Source organism: Grammomys surdaster, unplaced genomic scaffold, assembly GCF_004785775.1.
Source record: "Grammomys surdaster isolate TR1022 unplaced genomic scaffold, NIH_TR_1.0 314, whole genome shotgun sequence".
Taxonomy (NCBI): domain Eukaryota; kingdom Metazoa; phylum Chordata; class Mammalia; order Rodentia; family Muridae; genus Grammomys; species Grammomys surdaster.
In genome coordinates, this window is record NW_021604733.1 from 1,330,356 (window position 1) to 1,346,423 (window position 16,068).

The following is a 16,068-nucleotide window of genomic DNA, read 5'->3' on the forward strand; positions in this document are numbered from 1 at the left end:
CTACATTCATGAGGGTCTTTCCTCACTCTGTTGCTATCACACATGCTAATCATCTCTGGAAACACTCTCACAGACATAGAAGACATGTGTTTCACTGGTCTCCTAACATTTTCTCACTGCAGTCAAGCTGACAATGGAGATTAGTCAGAGCACTGCTTTCCTCCCTAATGACTCTTGTGGCTCGATCCATCAGTCATCCAGTACATGGGAAGGCGATCCTATCTATGCCTTATTGCAGTGTCTGCTGAGGGTGGTGGCTCTTCTTCAGGGACATGGCTGGCTTCCAGGATACTCATGCTGCTGGTTTTCCTTCTGTGTCAAGGACATTCACTCTCAGACCTTTTCCTGTCTGGACACCCCTACTCTATGGATCTTACCCAGTCTTTATCCCCACATTCATACCCACAGTTGTGCCCCTTCACCTGAATAACCAACTCACCCGTTCAGTGTCCCCATGTGGGCATGGGACAAGAACCACTAAGACATACACCCAAAGGAAATCCTGCTTTCTCCTCCACTGTTCAGATGCCAAAGACTTTCTGCCTCAGTAAAAGCTAACTGTTTTCTCACAGCAGGTCAGACGCTGACACTTACAGACCATCCTAACCCCTCTCTTACCTAACCCATCAGGTTTGCCTTTTGCATATATCCAGAGCTTACCCCTCTCTCTCCCCATCACTGCCTTTCCCCATGAGCACTTTTTTCTCTTTTTTGAGGCAAATATCATTATGTAGCCCATGTAACCCTCAAACTCATGATCCTACTGTCTCAACCTCCCGAGTTCTGAAATTAAAGATGAGTGCTACCACACCTGGCCTAACATTTGATTTTACTTCAATTATTTTTCCCCCAAAATTTCTTTATCAATTTACTCTTTGATCAGTAATACGGAAGAGAGCTAACTTAGCCATAGTCTCGCCCAATTTTGGTATTATCATTTTTTTTACATTGAGGTCATCTGGCTGGCTGTGTGATAATTTTGGTCTTAATTTGCATTTTTCTGATGAGTAGTGAATATGAGTACATTTGCATTGATTACTTATTAAAGTCCTCTGCAATACTGGGTTTGGATTTAGGGCTTCTTGTTCTGTTACTGAACTACATCTTCTGTTTTTCCTCTCTTTTTAAAGACCACGTGTCATATAGCCCAGGCTGGCCTTAAACTTGCTTTGTGGTTGTATATGACTTTGAACTTCTGATCCTCCTGCCTCAGCCTCCTGAGTGCTGTGATTTGACGTATGTATGTATGACACCATATCTGGTTTTCTGCAGAGATGGGGACTGAATGGAAGGCTTTGGAAACGACCCACCAACTGAGCTATATCTACCCTCTGGAGCCCCTTTTTTACTTTTTATTTTGCTAAGTTGCTCAGGCTGGCCTTGAACTTGTGATCCTCCTGTTCCAACCTCCAGAGGAGCTGGGATTAGAGGCCTGAAGCACCACCATACTCTGCTGTATCATCTCATGCCCATTTTTAACTGTTCATTATTGGCTAGTATAGAATCCTGGTTCTGTAAGTCTGTTCCTGAGCAGAGTAATGTGAACACCTTTTGTCTTTTCTTTGTCTTGCCGATGTTTCAATTACTGATTCATTCCCAGTCTTGGATCTTGAGTTCCTGGTCTTCCACATAGTAGACAAGCACACCACCACAGGCTGATATCACAGTCAAAGACAATTTCTGAAGTAGCTATCACATTATTCAGATTTTTTTATTTCTCCTTGTGTATTTTTAAATGTTTTCTTAAAGAAAAAAAGTTACTTTCTTTAAAAAAATTCAAATGTAGGCAGCCGGTGGTGGCATAAGCCTTTAATCATTTGCAAGGCAGAGGCAGGCAGATCCCTGAGTTTGAGTTCAGCCTGGTCTACACAGATCAAGTTCCAGTACAGCCAGGGCTACACAGAGAAACCCTGTCTGGAAAGAAAAGAAAATTCAAATGTACTGGCTTAGAGTTTTCCATAAAAGTCTTTTTTTTTTTTTTTTTGCCTATGACATTTCTGGTGATATGAATTAGCATGGACCATATCTTATTCTATATTACTCTATTTTGGTGTTATAATTGAACCCCGGCGCTTGCAAATGTGGTTCTCTTCTAGATCAATCTTCCCCAAGTTATTAAAATTGTCACTCTTAGAAAGAGCTGATACTGGTCTGTGGCAGCTTCCTGTCGAATGCTTGCTCTCCCTTTTTCATATCGTTTTCTATCTCAGTCTAATCTTTGTCTTCTTAAAAAAAAAACAATGTGTCTGTATTAGAGATCCTTCCTCAGTAACTGAAACCACCTCTCTCACTGCATTTAACGTGTCTTCCCTATTTCATTTTTATTTTATGTGTATGGATGTTTTGCCTGCATGTCTGTGTGAACCATGTCTGTGCCTGATACCCATGGAGGTCAGTAGATGATAGCACCTGATCCCCAGGGACGAGGGTTACAGTTGTGAGCTGCCATGTGGGCGCTGGGAGTCAAACTGAAATCTTGCAGGAGATGCTAGTGTTCTCTGAGCTGCTGAGCCATCTCTCCAACTCCATGATTTTCTCATTTTTGTCTCTTTATACCATAATATTGATATTAAACTCAAGTAGCCTCACTTTACTTAGTACCTTCCATAAACTACTAAACTCCTAGCACATAGCAGCCCCAAGGTGGCAGGAGGCAAAATAGGTTTAGCTTCCTAAATTATGGCCCTTTATTTTTAGTGCCTTTGTTAACTTGCAAATTGCAGAATCCCCCCTCTCCTCTGGGCTTGGAGATGCTTTCTCTCTAACGTCTACATCAGGAGTTTCCTTTGTTCCCCAGGGTGCTGCAGGAGCCTCTCCTGCTGGGGGCCTTATCACCTGAAATCCATCTCAGCCCCTCAGCGCTTCTCTAAAGCCCCTGGAAAGAATTTTTAGTATTTAAAACATATGTCAGGCTCTGGTGGTACAGGCCTTTAATCCCAGCACTCAGGAGGCAGAGGCGTCAGACACATGTCTGACTTCAAGGCCAGCCTGATCCACAAAGTGAGTTCTAAAACTGACAGGACTACTCAGACAAACCCTGAATGGAAACACACAAGCAAAAACACATAAATAACAAATATAATCTTAATGAAGATGGAGACTTATTTTGTTCACAGATAAATCTCTAAAATCTAAAACAACTTTAACTTACAGAATGAAGCAAGGGATTAGTGTGTTCAACGAGGGAACAAGAGATAACTTTATTGGGAACGTATGAGACATAATTATAGTAACAAGCAAATACTTCTTACTTAATTATACTTTTTACACAGGAGGAGGTGAAGGTACAAGAAAGAAATCGAGTCATGATTAGAAATCTTGGTCTAAGAGCTGTGGATGTCGCTCAGTGGTGTGGAGTACTTGGCTAGCATGTAGAAGGGTTTGGTTCCTAGGATCTGGGAAGTAAAAAAAAAAAAAAAATCCAAATAGAAACCCACTTCTAGTTCAATAACCTGTGTTCTCTACTTCAAACACTGAGAATACTTTTTGTAAAAAAAAAAAAAAAAAAAAAAAAAAAAAAAACAGAAGCCGGAAGTGATGGCACACGCCCTTAATCCCAGCACTTAAGAGCCAGGCGGATTTCAGCGAGTTCGAGGCCAGTCTGGTCTCCTGAGCTGAGTTCCAGGGCAGCAAGGGCTACAAAAACAAAAACACAGAAAACCCTCGTAGGTCTGAGCTGTTTCTGGGATCGGGTCCCAGACCTGACTGCCTACTTCCAGCCTGGGTCTTGCCCCAGCGTGTCAGCACACAAGATTCCTGGAACCCAAAGGCAGAGGCTTGTGTTTCCGACCGGAGCGTTCTCCCCGGCTTTCCCGGAAGCGGCGTTTGCAGTCTGGGTAACGGTGTTTGCAGCGGAGCGGCAATGGATGTGGAGGAGGTGGTAAGGACCTAGAGGAACGCTTGGAGCTCCGACACGCGTTCCTTAACTGAAAGGGCCTTGGACCGCCAGGAGGAGGAGGAGCAGCTCCGGGAGGAGGCGTTGGCTGGGGGCGGTGACCTGTATAGGGGGCGGAGCGAGGGGGCGGTGGCCACATGTGCCCGGAACCTGTCTGTGTGTCCGCTGCTGGAGGTTGCGGTGCGATTGGGTGGGGTGTTTTTTGTTCAGAGGGCCCTTGGGCCTGAAGGAAGATGAAGCTGTGGGCTTGTGGGGTGGCCATCCCCATGGCTTATCTTCCTTGGCGGGGACCACCCAGTAAAGCTCCCTTTGTTGCTGGGGCGCGTGATGGATAGCAGGACCAGGAACTTAGGGTGCTTCCAAGTAATCCCTGTTAGTCTGTCTAGGGTACGGGTACGAATTCCAGACCTTTGCCGAGGACATTCAAATGTGCTTGCCATCTTAGGGTTTCTATTGCTGTGATGAAACACCATGACCGGAAAAGCAAGTTGGGGAGAAAAGGGTTTATCTGGCTAACCCTTCTATATGATTGTTCATCATCTAAAGAACGGGGCAGGAACTTGGAGGCAGGAGCCCATGCAGAGGCCTTGGAGGGGTGCTGCTTATTAGCTTACTCCTATTGATTTGGTCAGCCTTGGTAAAACCTAGAACTACCAGCCCAGAAATGGCCCCACCCACAGTGGGATGGACCCTTCCTCATCAGTCACTTGATTAAGAAAGTGCCTTACAGGCGTATGTGCCACCTGATGGCATGGAGGTATTTTCTTAATTGAACTTCCCTCCTCTCAGATGTCTTTAGCTTGTGTGTCAAGTTGACACAAAACTATCTAGCACACGTGCCCACACCTCATCCTAAAAGTGTTGAGGATGCCACTGAACTTTGCCTGCACTTTTAACATGATGGTATATCCAGTAATTGACCCATAAAGTCATTAGGAACCAATTCTGTGTGTGTGCACTGGAAGATAAGGATAGAGGGACTCATGGTAGACAGTAGATACTATTTTTATTTATTTCAAATGTAATACTGCATCTAGATAATAAGTTGATAAAAATAAATGATCCACCATGATCCATCCATATAGACCACGAGTGGACACTATGCTCCTTTTTACAGTAGAACTCCCAAGCACCCAGTTAAACAACTAGTACACATATAGTTGACACCCTTTATATTGCTGGATGAATAAATCAAATTTTGAAACATCTGCCTCGTGATACACTTTTCAGTGACCCAAAGGAGAAGTCAACAGTGTTTTTAATCTTTGTATGTTTGTTTTCCCACTGGGTCATCTTTTTCTCCCTCAGCTCCCTCTTTACCTATGACTTTGTTTCCAATTTAGCTCTGTCCACCTTTCCTTCTTTGTCCTCACTCTGCATATTTCAGTAGTTTTATGGGATAGTTATTGCACTTCATGCTACTAATGAGTCTGAACTCTTCTTATTTGTAGATACTGTCTGATGTATTTTTATTTTTTGTGATTTTTTTTTAATTCAGGGGGATGAAATTGCCAGGAACCCTGAAAATAGAGCTTAGAACCATGGGGTTTAAGGTGCAGTGTGTTGGTCTGACAATAACAGATTTCTGCCTTCCATAGAAAGCGTTCACAGACCGCTGTTCTCAGTGTGCTGCTGTCTCCTGGGGCCTTACGGATGAAGGCAAATACTATTGTACTTCCTGCCACAATGTCACAGATGTAAGTAATATGTCATTCACGAATTTGATTATGTTTTTAAAATTGCAGTTTCAGCCTGGTATGTGGTCTGACTCCTAAAAAATGAATCTGTCTTTATCACTCACTCAGTGGCCAAATTCCAAGAATAGAAAGTCTTTCAGAGCAGAGTCTTGGATTAAGAACTTTGCAAATTAGATTAGAGATGAACTTTTAAAGTTATGTTGAGTCATATTTATAAATGAATGTTTTATTTACATTGTATGTATATGGAAGTTTTTGTTGTTGGTTTTTTGTTATTGTTTGGTTTTGGTGTTTGAGACAGGTTTTCTCTATATAACAGCCTGGAGTGTCCTGGAACTTGCTTTATAGACCAGGCTGACTAGAACTCACAGAGATCTGCTTACTTCTGCCTCCTGAATGCTGGGATTAAAGGCATGTGTCACCCCACCCAGCTTGGAGTATTTAGCATTATACTTGAAGGATATTTGTATTAGTTTTTAATGTGTTATCAGTTTAGAGGTTTGGAGGATGGAATGTTAGAATGGTGAGGGGCTGTTGGGCATATTGGAAACATGCTTCCTTACCATGAATCTTTATGTAGTTCCTTACAACCAACCAAGTACTTTCTCATCTATTATGTAATTTCTGCCTCACAAAAGCCTGTGAGATACAATGTATCTCACAGACAGAGCAAGCAGGGCTTATGAGTCATTAGTGGTTTTTGTTGTTGTTGATGATGACAGAGTCTGACTATGTAGACCAGGCTATGCTCCCACTTGGAGATTGAAGAGAGCTAAGATCAAAGCTATGCAATACCACACCTGACACCAGTTGAGTTTGTGACCAATGCCACAGTCGTGCAAAGATTTGGGACAGGACTTGAATCTAAGTCTTCTATCCCCATCATGCCTGTTTCTTAAACTAGAGATTGTCACTAGACATTGCCACTCTGCACTGTGTAATATTGGTAAATGAGGCCATTTTCATACTGGAAGTTCTAGGTTCTATTCTGGTGAGTATACCTTACCTTTAGGCCAGTAACCAAAGTGTGGACAGCCTGATGCTGGACTATCATCTAAACTTGCCACGACTGCTCTTCATAGAGAAGGATTTGCTGGAAGTGCAGAGGCAAGAAGGAATAAGCACAGCCTTCAGCACTTATTCAGAAAAGCTAGCTGGGATAGAAGAGAGACTGTGATCCAACATAGAATATGATAGGGACTGACTTGCCTTCCTACCTCAGACAACTCAAAATCTGGACAAAAGATGTGGAACAACAACAAAAGACCCCTTAAGACACATAGCTAATTTAGCAGACAGCTCAGTTCTACAAAGCACTTTGCTTTTATAAAGGTATGTATATGTATGGGTATGTGTATTTGCATGTGAGTGTAGGTGCCTATGAAGTCCAGCAGGGGGAGCTGGGTTTGGGATGGTTGTGAGCTGATGGTTGGTGTGAACTCGAGAGTCTTCTGCAAGACCTGTGCATGCTCTCAGCCCTGAGCCACTCTCCTGCTCCACACAGGTGTGTTTCTTTGAGGTAGTTTCTTCAGTCTATAACTTAGATACTTGTTTGCTTCCCTGTTAGTCAGACAGGATATTAGCCAGATATATACTTAGCCAAAAACACTGGGGAATGGTGGAGCGATAATCTCCTTGATCATGGCAATGGAGACACGTCCCATCAAGATATGTAAATACTCATGTACACAAATACATCAGATTATACTTGAAATGTATGCAGTTTATCCTGTGCTTTGATGCTCACTGAGGCTCCAGAGGTTTAGTCAGTGATAATTTTATAGTGTGGTTCAAATGTAAACATAGTGAAGGAGGGGATGTCATAATGGAGGAGTCTCCATTTGCAGACGGAGTCAGGGCACTATTTTTATAGGAATTGAACAGCCATAACTAATGGCTTCTTTTATTTCTGTCTTTGATGTTTCTTGGTTTAGTCAACTACCATCGTTTTTAGTTTGAAAGAATATAATATTACTACCAAGTTTCATATTTAAGAGTCTCAACCCAAGGGAGTGAGGATGTACAGTTCTTGAAGGTGGATGATGTTTTTAAATTTTTCCTGCTATTCATGGGCATGATCTAGTTCATTCTGTGTGCTGGACAAGTGTCCTATTAACTACATCCCTGGTCCCAATGTGTTTTTGTAAAAGGTTTTGAACCTGAGAGGCTGCCCTCCACACAACAGGCAAACCTGAGTGAAGTTATACAACTTCAGTTGTTACCCTTGGCTTTGCACTAACCCAGGCATATTCAACACAGAATAGTGTACAGCTATGTTTCCTGGAGTTGTGTAGTGTGGTGCTGTTGAAATTCAGTGGGTGAAGAATGACCAGTGAGTCAGTAGCCTGGAACAGGTGGAGGCTGCGATACAGCTCTCCTGACGGTCTGCTTCTCTCCTCTCCCCTCAGTTCACTGTGTGTGATTCTTCAAGCTCTTGGCACTGTGTGCAGTCCCAGCAAAGCCTTCTGAGTGCAAAGCTTTTTTCCTGGTGTGTTTTAGTCAGGAAAAAGAACTTAAGGTCCTTAATCTGGCCAGTTTAGATGACATCTATTTTTTTTATAAGTCCTTAAGTATTTAATACAAGTATGGGCCTAAATTATGTGAGTTTAATAGATTTTGTAAGAACAGTGCATGCTCATTGTAGGAGACTGAAAACTATGCAAGAAGAAGCCCAAGTCACCAACACTCTCAGTATACACTCGGCAGCTCCCGTCCAGTCTTTTGTTTTTCTGTGTATGGAAAGGGACAGGGAAGCTTGTGAGTGCCACTGAATAGTTAGTTGTCTTGATGGCTTCTACTGTGTGGCTCAAAGTATCACAGATTTCTAGTAAGTATGTAAATAGTCCACAATCTAACCATGGGGGTGCTTAGCCTTCCCTAGTTTTTGTTGTTCTATGTCTTACATAGTTCAAGTGTAAAGCCCTGTCTCACCTCTTACGTGTTTTACCCGTCTGTTCTCGATAACTGCTTATTTTGGCATGTCTTGTCTTCTCACCACAGCCTCTTCAATATATCATAGTGCTTCGACAACAGTATCTATACCCAGAAATCCATCATCAGAGGCATGTCTCTTACTGTGTTTGAGATGGGTCTCATGTAGCCCAGGCTGGCGCTTGGGGATTGAACTAGGGTTTGGGCATGTTTGGTTGGTGGGGTACTCCTCAGCTTCTGCCTTTTATTCTTATGAGACTCACTCTGCTGGAGGTAGTAGAACCTGGGACTCTAGAGCTCAAAGGACAAGGGGTTTCCCAGGCTATCTGGAACTCCCCCACCCCAAAAGATAAGCTTCATTCTCAATCTTTAAACTTAGAAAAGTATATTGATATTACATATTATTTAAAATTTTTTACTTTTCTCCAGAAATAAGACTATTTTGTTTTTGGTTGCAGGAAAGTCAGTCTGAGATAATGGCATTTGATAACTGTTGGTACCGATCAGTTTGTTATGAATGATATTAACTGTTACCATTTTAAACTTCTTCTTCTTCTTCTTCTTCTTTTTTTTTTTTTTTTTGAGACAGGGTTTCTCTGTGTAGTCCTGGCTGTCCTGGAACTCACTCTGTAGACCAGGCTGGCCTCGAACTCAGAAATCCGCCTGCCTCTGCCTCCCAAGTGCTGGGATTAAAGGCATGTGCCACCACTGCCCAGCTTAAACTTCTTTTATTGGAAATAAAAAGTGCTTTTATTTTATTTATTTTATTTTTTTCAGGTAGGGTCTTACTTTGTAATACTGCCTGGCCTGGAACTCACTATGTAGATCAGGCTGGCCCTGCCTCTGACTTCCTAGTGCTGGGATTAAAGGCATGCTCCCCACACCCATGGTAGTACTTTTGTAAATGAAGATCCCTTCTGAATTAATGTTCACACAAGCATGCTGAAGGAGGATGAGCCTCCCTGTGTGGCAGGCATCGGCAGTGGCTAGGAGTCAGGGAGTTGTTTGTTTTTGTTGTCCTTTATTTGTTTTGAGGGAGGATCTATGTAGCACAGGCTGGCCTTAAACTCTTGATCTTCCTGCCTTCCCCTTCTAAGTGCTAGGATTATGGGCATGTGCCACTGTGTCTAACCATAAATTGTTGTCGTGTTAAATTGTATTTTGCATGGATAAAAAGAAACAAATATATTTTATTTTTGGTCTTGTTTGATTCTCCATATTTTTTAAAAATTAAAAGTTATACTTTAATACAGTTTTGTTTTGTTTTGTTGTTGCTTTCAAGATGGAGTTTCACTGTGTACCCTAGCTGTCTTGGAACTTGCTCTGTAGATCAGGCAAGCCTCAAACTCAAAAATCTAACTGTCTCTGCCTCCCAAATGGTGGAATTAAAGTCATGTCCCATCACTTCCAGCTTTTTAAATTCAAATTTAATTGCAATATAATTGCATAGTTTAAAGTAAAGGTTTGTTTGGTTGTTGTGTAACTGGCTCTTTTAGGAACCACATTTTTTTTTTTTTTAAATGAAAAAGCAGCATGAAGATGAACTGTCATAGTATGGTCTCAGAGTCATCTGTGCAGTCACTCTCTGCTTGGTTCTTGGACACTTCCCAGTGTGTACCTGGAATGTGTGCTTCAGGGCACAGAGCTCTCCTCCTCATGGCCTGTCTTTGTTTCCTGCAGCGATCTGAGGAAGTGGTGAGCACTGCAGTTATCCCTAACACCAAGATCAACTCCATCAGCAGGGGCCTGAGACAGAGAAGCAAGCATGGTGAGCACCGAGGCCCACAGTGGCCAGGCTCCTTCACGCTTTCTTTCATGATGTGAGGGCACAGACGGATTTAAATAAATTCCAGACAAAATGCCAGCATTTTAAACAGAATATCCAAGTTATTACAGTCAAGTCACTTCTGGGGGTAAAATTGGGAGCAAATGCACTGAAGTATATGTTGTCCATAAGCAGGGGCAGCTGCTCCGCAGAAGGTAGTTAGCAGGGTTAGCTGTCTGAACCTGGCCTGTGTCCTGTGCTGTGCTATGAATTGTGGTGTGATTTTCTGAAATGGCTCCGTTAAGTGCTTCCCAAATTGGGTTAGCTCAACACCGTATTCAACTTGTGAACACGATTTCTCACGTTGAATTTTGAACATACCTTCTTAAAATAGAAAAGATTATTTTTCCCTAAAATAACTGTAGAGTGAGCACTGATCCAGTGACTCCTTACAGTGGGCCATTATTGAGAAGGATCTGAAAATATCTGGCTGGCATTTTTGTATTTTTGTGAGTAACTAGGACCAGACAAAGTCTCAAGTTAGAAACTACTGACCTAATGGTGATAGTAAACAGTTCTACAAAAGGTAGCTGTGAAGGTATACAAATGTGTGTATTCATGTGTATGAATATACAGATATGGACGTACATGAAATATATATATAAAATACATTGACATTCTTAGATAAATAACAGAGGGAATGCTCAAATACTAACACAGATTTCTGCTTAACCTTTAATAGTAACTTTAAAAGAAATGATTATTTGATGTGTATATATGTATGTATTTGTGTACATGTATGTCTGTACCATGTATATGCAGCTGACCTTAGAGGCCAGAGGACTGTGTTACAGATGATTGTGACCCCACCATGTAGATGCTGGGAACCAAACCCAGGTTCTCTGGAAGAGCAGCCAGTGCTCTTTCATCACTGAACTGTCCATCTCTCCTGCCTAATAGTGACTTTTTTTTGTTTGTTTGTTTTTTGTTTTGGTTTTTCAAGACAGGGTTTCTCTGTGCAGCTCTAGCTGTCCTGGAACTCACTCTGTAGACCAGGCTGGCTAATAGTGACTTTTTATAGGCTTAAACCTGGTTAATTTTTATTCAGTTTTATTAGAGTAACATATGATTAATTGTAACTTAGATATGTAAATAGTTAAAATGTATAGTTTGGGCTTAAATGTCTACAGAAGCTTGGATGCTGCATTAGATGGTGTCTCCTACTCAATGCCAGCGTCACGGCATTGTCACCTCTGAAGGAAAACAGTGACACCATTAGTGTATACATAGGAGAGTGCAGAGAGGGTTTTTTTGTTTTGTTTGTTTGTTTGTTTGTTTGTTTTTTCTTTCAGAGCTGAGGACCGAACCCAGGGCCTTGGGCTTGCTAGGCAAATGCTGTACCACTGAGCTAAATCCCCAACCCCATGCAGAGTTTAAAATGCAACATTGTCAGCTTCTAAGTTATGTAATAGTGTGTGGGAACCTTGTACGTGCATACCACTCGGAGTGTTTACTTCTCTTAACCTCTGCATGCCGTGCATCAGAAGTTATAGGCTTCTTGTTATATTTCAGACTCTGCCCAGGAAGGGTTGGTTAGTCTATGGGGGCAGGAAACCCTGATATTCTGGTAAGTGGAAGGAGTTGGAGTCTTTCAGGGTATATAGAGAAGATATGTGGGAGTCAGTAACAGACTTCAGAAGCCATGTGTGAGAAAATTTGATGGCATGCTTTTGAATGAGTTTCTGTGTTTTTCTGGCCATAGCAGGTAAAATACAAGGGTCTTCACCCACTGTAACATTGTCTCCAATTGGTTGTTACCATAGCTAAACATAATTCTGACTGCCCTGGCAATTTCTTTATGATCTCTTAGGGTTGTGAGGCTCACAGGAATAGACCATTTAAAATATTTAGGAGCTGGGAAGATAGCTCCATCAATGAAGTACCTGATACACAAGGACTGGAGGTTAGAGCCCCAAAACATGTAAAAGCTGCTAAAATATATGTAGAAAGCTAAAGGCATGCTTCTTATAGCCTCAGTCCTGGAAGGGATGGACACAGGCAGATCCTCAAAGCTTACTGGCCAGCTATCCTAGCCAAGTCCACGAGTTTCAGATTCACTGAGAAATCCCGTTTTAAAAAAATAAAGGTGGAAGGGCTGGAAAGATGGTCAGTAGGGAAGAACACTTGCTTCTCTGGGACGTCATTCAGTTCCCAGCACCCACATAGCTTACAACTGTTGGTCGTTTGAGTTAGTTCCAGGGGATTGGATGCTTTCTTCTGGCTTCTGTGGGTACCAGGCTGCTGTATGTGGTACACGTACATACATACAGGCAGAATACCCATATACATGAAGTAATAGTAATTTTTAAAAGATTCAGATTGATCAAGGACCCTGTCATTGATCACAGATCTACACACACCCACACACAGCCACATGCAACCCACCTACATGTGTGCACACACTAACAATTACAAACACTGCGCACAATACCACACACACATACTCAGGATATGTCTCATACCTAGGCACTGGTATGTATCAGTTTTCTTTATTTTCAGTTTCTCTTTCTAACCCAGAACCATTTTTACAAAATCAGAGTGCCATAGTGAGTTTGTTTTTTTTTTCTAAATATGTGGTTGTCCTTCCTGACCACTGGACATCACTTCTTGGATCTTGACATTTGCAAGACCAAAGTATGTGTTGAAATGGAACAGAAAACTGGTGGATGCAGTGACCAAGTATTTAAACATAGGAATGCTTTGAGCTCTGTAAAATACACATTTAAAATACTTTAATCTCACTGGGTATGGTGGCAAAGCCTTTAATTCCAACACCAGGAGGCAGAGGCAGACAGATCTGTGTGAGTTCCATGCCAGCCTGGGCTATGTATTGAGTTACAGGACATCCTGGGTTATATAGTAAGACACTGTCTCAAAACTAAAACAAAACAAAAACAAAAATCTCAACGTAAATTTTACATATTTTAAAAACATGCCAAGGCCAGTTTTCTGCCTTTTATGATAACATTTCAGAACAATTATAGATAATTAAAAAAAATTGAGTATGATGCTTAGCTCTAGCATTTTTATACAAATATATTCAATTGAAAAAAAAGAATATACAGACAGAAACTATCAGACTGGAGAGATGTTTCAGTGGTTAAGAGCATTAGCTGCTCTTCCAGAGGTCCCGAGCAATTTCCCAGCAATAACATTGTCTTAGGGTTTCCTACTGTTGTAATAAAACACTATGACTAAAAAGCAAGTTGGAGAGGAAAGGGTTTATTTGGCTTACTCGTCCAGATTATAGTCCATTATTGGAGGAAATCAGGACAGGAACTCAAGTGAAGCTGGAACCTGGAGGCAGAAGTTCATGCAGAGGCCAAGGGTGTGTGTGTGTGGGGTGTTACTTACTTGCTTGCTTCCCCTGGCTTGCTCAGTCTGCTTTCTCATAAAACTCAGGGCCACCAGCCGAGGATGGTAGCCACAATGAGCTGGTTCCTCCCCACTGATCACTAATTGAGAAAATGCCATCCCTACAGCTGGATCTCATGGAGGCTTTTTCTCTACTTGAGGGTCCTTTCTCTCTGATGACTAACTTGTGTCAAGTTGACACACAAAACCAGCAAGTACACACATGGTGGCTCACAATCATCTATAATAGGATCTGATGCCCTCTTCTGTCATGCAGGCATACACGCAAATAGAGTACTCATATGCATAAGTAAATAAATAAATAAATAAATAAATAAATCTTTTAAGAAAAGAAAGAAGCTATTCATGGTTGAGTACAGTAATGGATGCTTATGCTTTCAGCACTTAGGAGATAGAAACATAGGCAGGGAGATGGATACAAATATGAGGCTACCTCATCTGCATAGCAAGTTCCTGCTGGGCATAGTCACATAGTGGAATCTTATTAAAAAACAAAACCAAACAAAAACAAAACCATGTACACATACACAGCATACACAAATACATATACAAAATGTACACATATACACACAATATGTACAACACAAATAGACACAAAATGCACACACATACACACAAAGTGTAAACACACATATACAAAACATACATGCATATACATAAAGTGTACACGTGTACATGCATGAAAACTATTTGAGGTACAAAACTAGAGGTCTTTCTGGCCATGTACACAGAGATTGCATTGTGTAGAAGCATCATAGTAAATTAGGATTGTGTGCGTCTAAAGCTTGTTATTTGTCCTTTAGAGAAAGGCTGGGATTGGTATGTGTGTGAAGGTTTCCAGTGCATACTTTATCACCAAGCAGAAGCCCTGGAGACCCTTGGAGTAAGCCCAGAACTAAAGGTAAGTAGCTAGATGTTAGCTATCATTGTTTGAAAAGTGAGACTTGAGTGGACCCTCCCCTAACTCTAAGATTAGAAGTTATCTTGAAGTCTGTGTTTAATCCCTAGCACTGAAAAACAAAATGGAACATTATTTATTCTGTTTCCCATGTCCCTGGTAAGGAGAAGCAGGTGAGAAGGCATTTAGATAAGGGGTCAACTGTAGAGTGTGAGAGCTTGTGTGGTACATGTGCCTATGTAGATGTCACCATCACTCATTTCCTTCCTTCTTAGGATGAAGTCTTACACAGTTTTTGGAAGCGCTACCTTCAGAAAAGCAAGCAGGCCTATTGTAAAAATCCAGTTCGTACAAGTGGAAGGAAAGCCAAGGTGAGCCCTGGACCCTGACACAAGGCACGAAAATTCACTCTGGTTGGCAGAAAGACAAAGGCATTTTTTGTGACTGCTTAAGTTTGACTGTGGTGCTTGCCTGTGGATTCCAAGCACAATCCAGAATGATCTAGACTACACAATGACTTGTGGCTGTTTATTAAACTGCTTATAACATAAAGGAATTAAAATCTACTTTCTGTCTTAGTTAGGGTTTTACTGTTGTGAACAGACATCATGACCAAAGGCATGTCTTATAAAGGACAACATTTAATTGGGGTTGGCTTATAGGTTCAGAGGTTCCTCAAGGCAGGAACATGGCAGCATCTAGGCAGGCATGGTGCAGGCATAACTGAGAGTTCTACATTGTCATCTGAAGGCTGCTAGTAGAATACTGGCTTCCAGACAGCTAGGATGAGGGTCTTATAGCACACACCCACAGTGACACACCTACTCCAACAAGGCCACACCCACTCCAACACAGCCACACCCCCAAATAGTGTCACTCCCTAGGCCAAGCATATACAAACCATCACATTTTCCTTTTGGAAGTTTTTGCTATTTTGTTTCTGGTCTTTTGAGGCAGAGTCTAACTTCACAGTCTAGGCTGGCCTTAGACTCTTGGTAATCCTCCTGCCACAGCCTTTCCAGCACTAGGATTACAGCCACCAAACCCAGCTCATGCATTTTATATAGATAATTTAAGGAATTTCTTTTGTTTTGCAGCATCAGTGTCAAACTCATATGCTGGGAAAGTTCTGTCCCTCTGACCTGTCCTAGAAGAGAGCTCTTGAGCGATTTCTGTCCTTTGACTTTTTATAGTTTATGGCATTTGTTTGTCTGGTTTCCTTATTGTTGTTAGAGCTTTTTGCATATTCCTGTTATGATGATGATGACGACTGCTTTTTGAGACAGAACCTGATTATTTCTTCCTGGCTAGCCTTAAACTCACAGAGATCCACACTGCTTCTGTCTTCCAAGTGCTATGATTTAAAGGAAGTGCCACCATCTGTCTTATTTTATTTTATTTTATTTTATTTTATTTTATTTTATTTTATTTTATTTTATTTTATTTT

At 41.6% G+C, this 16,068-nt stretch overlaps 1 protein-coding gene across 2 annotated transcripts in view; it reads left to right on the forward strand.

Annotated features, from left to right (window-relative positions):
• Nucleotides 1-3,817: 3,817 nt before the first annotated feature.
• Nucleotides 3,818-16,068, forward strand: part of Taf1b (TATA-box binding protein associated factor, RNA polymerase I subunit B) — a 60,533-nt gene continuing 48,282 nt past the window's right edge. Inside the window, exons 1-5 of one of the 2 annotated variants that reach the window (XM_028777757.1) lie at nt 3,818-3,880; nt 5,494-5,592; nt 10,204-10,291; nt 14,527-14,624; nt 14,897-14,992. In XM_028777757.1, coding sequence (XP_028633590.1) covers nt 3,863-3,880; nt 5,494-5,592; nt 10,204-10,291; nt 14,527-14,624; nt 14,897-14,992 — 399 coding nt within the window. In that variant the 5' untranslated portion in view covers nt 3,818-3,862. The remainder of the gene's footprint in view (nt 3,881-5,493; nt 5,593-10,203; nt 10,292-14,526; nt 14,625-14,896; nt 14,993-16,068) is intronic. The other variant, XM_028777756.1, reaches the window with a different exon arrangement.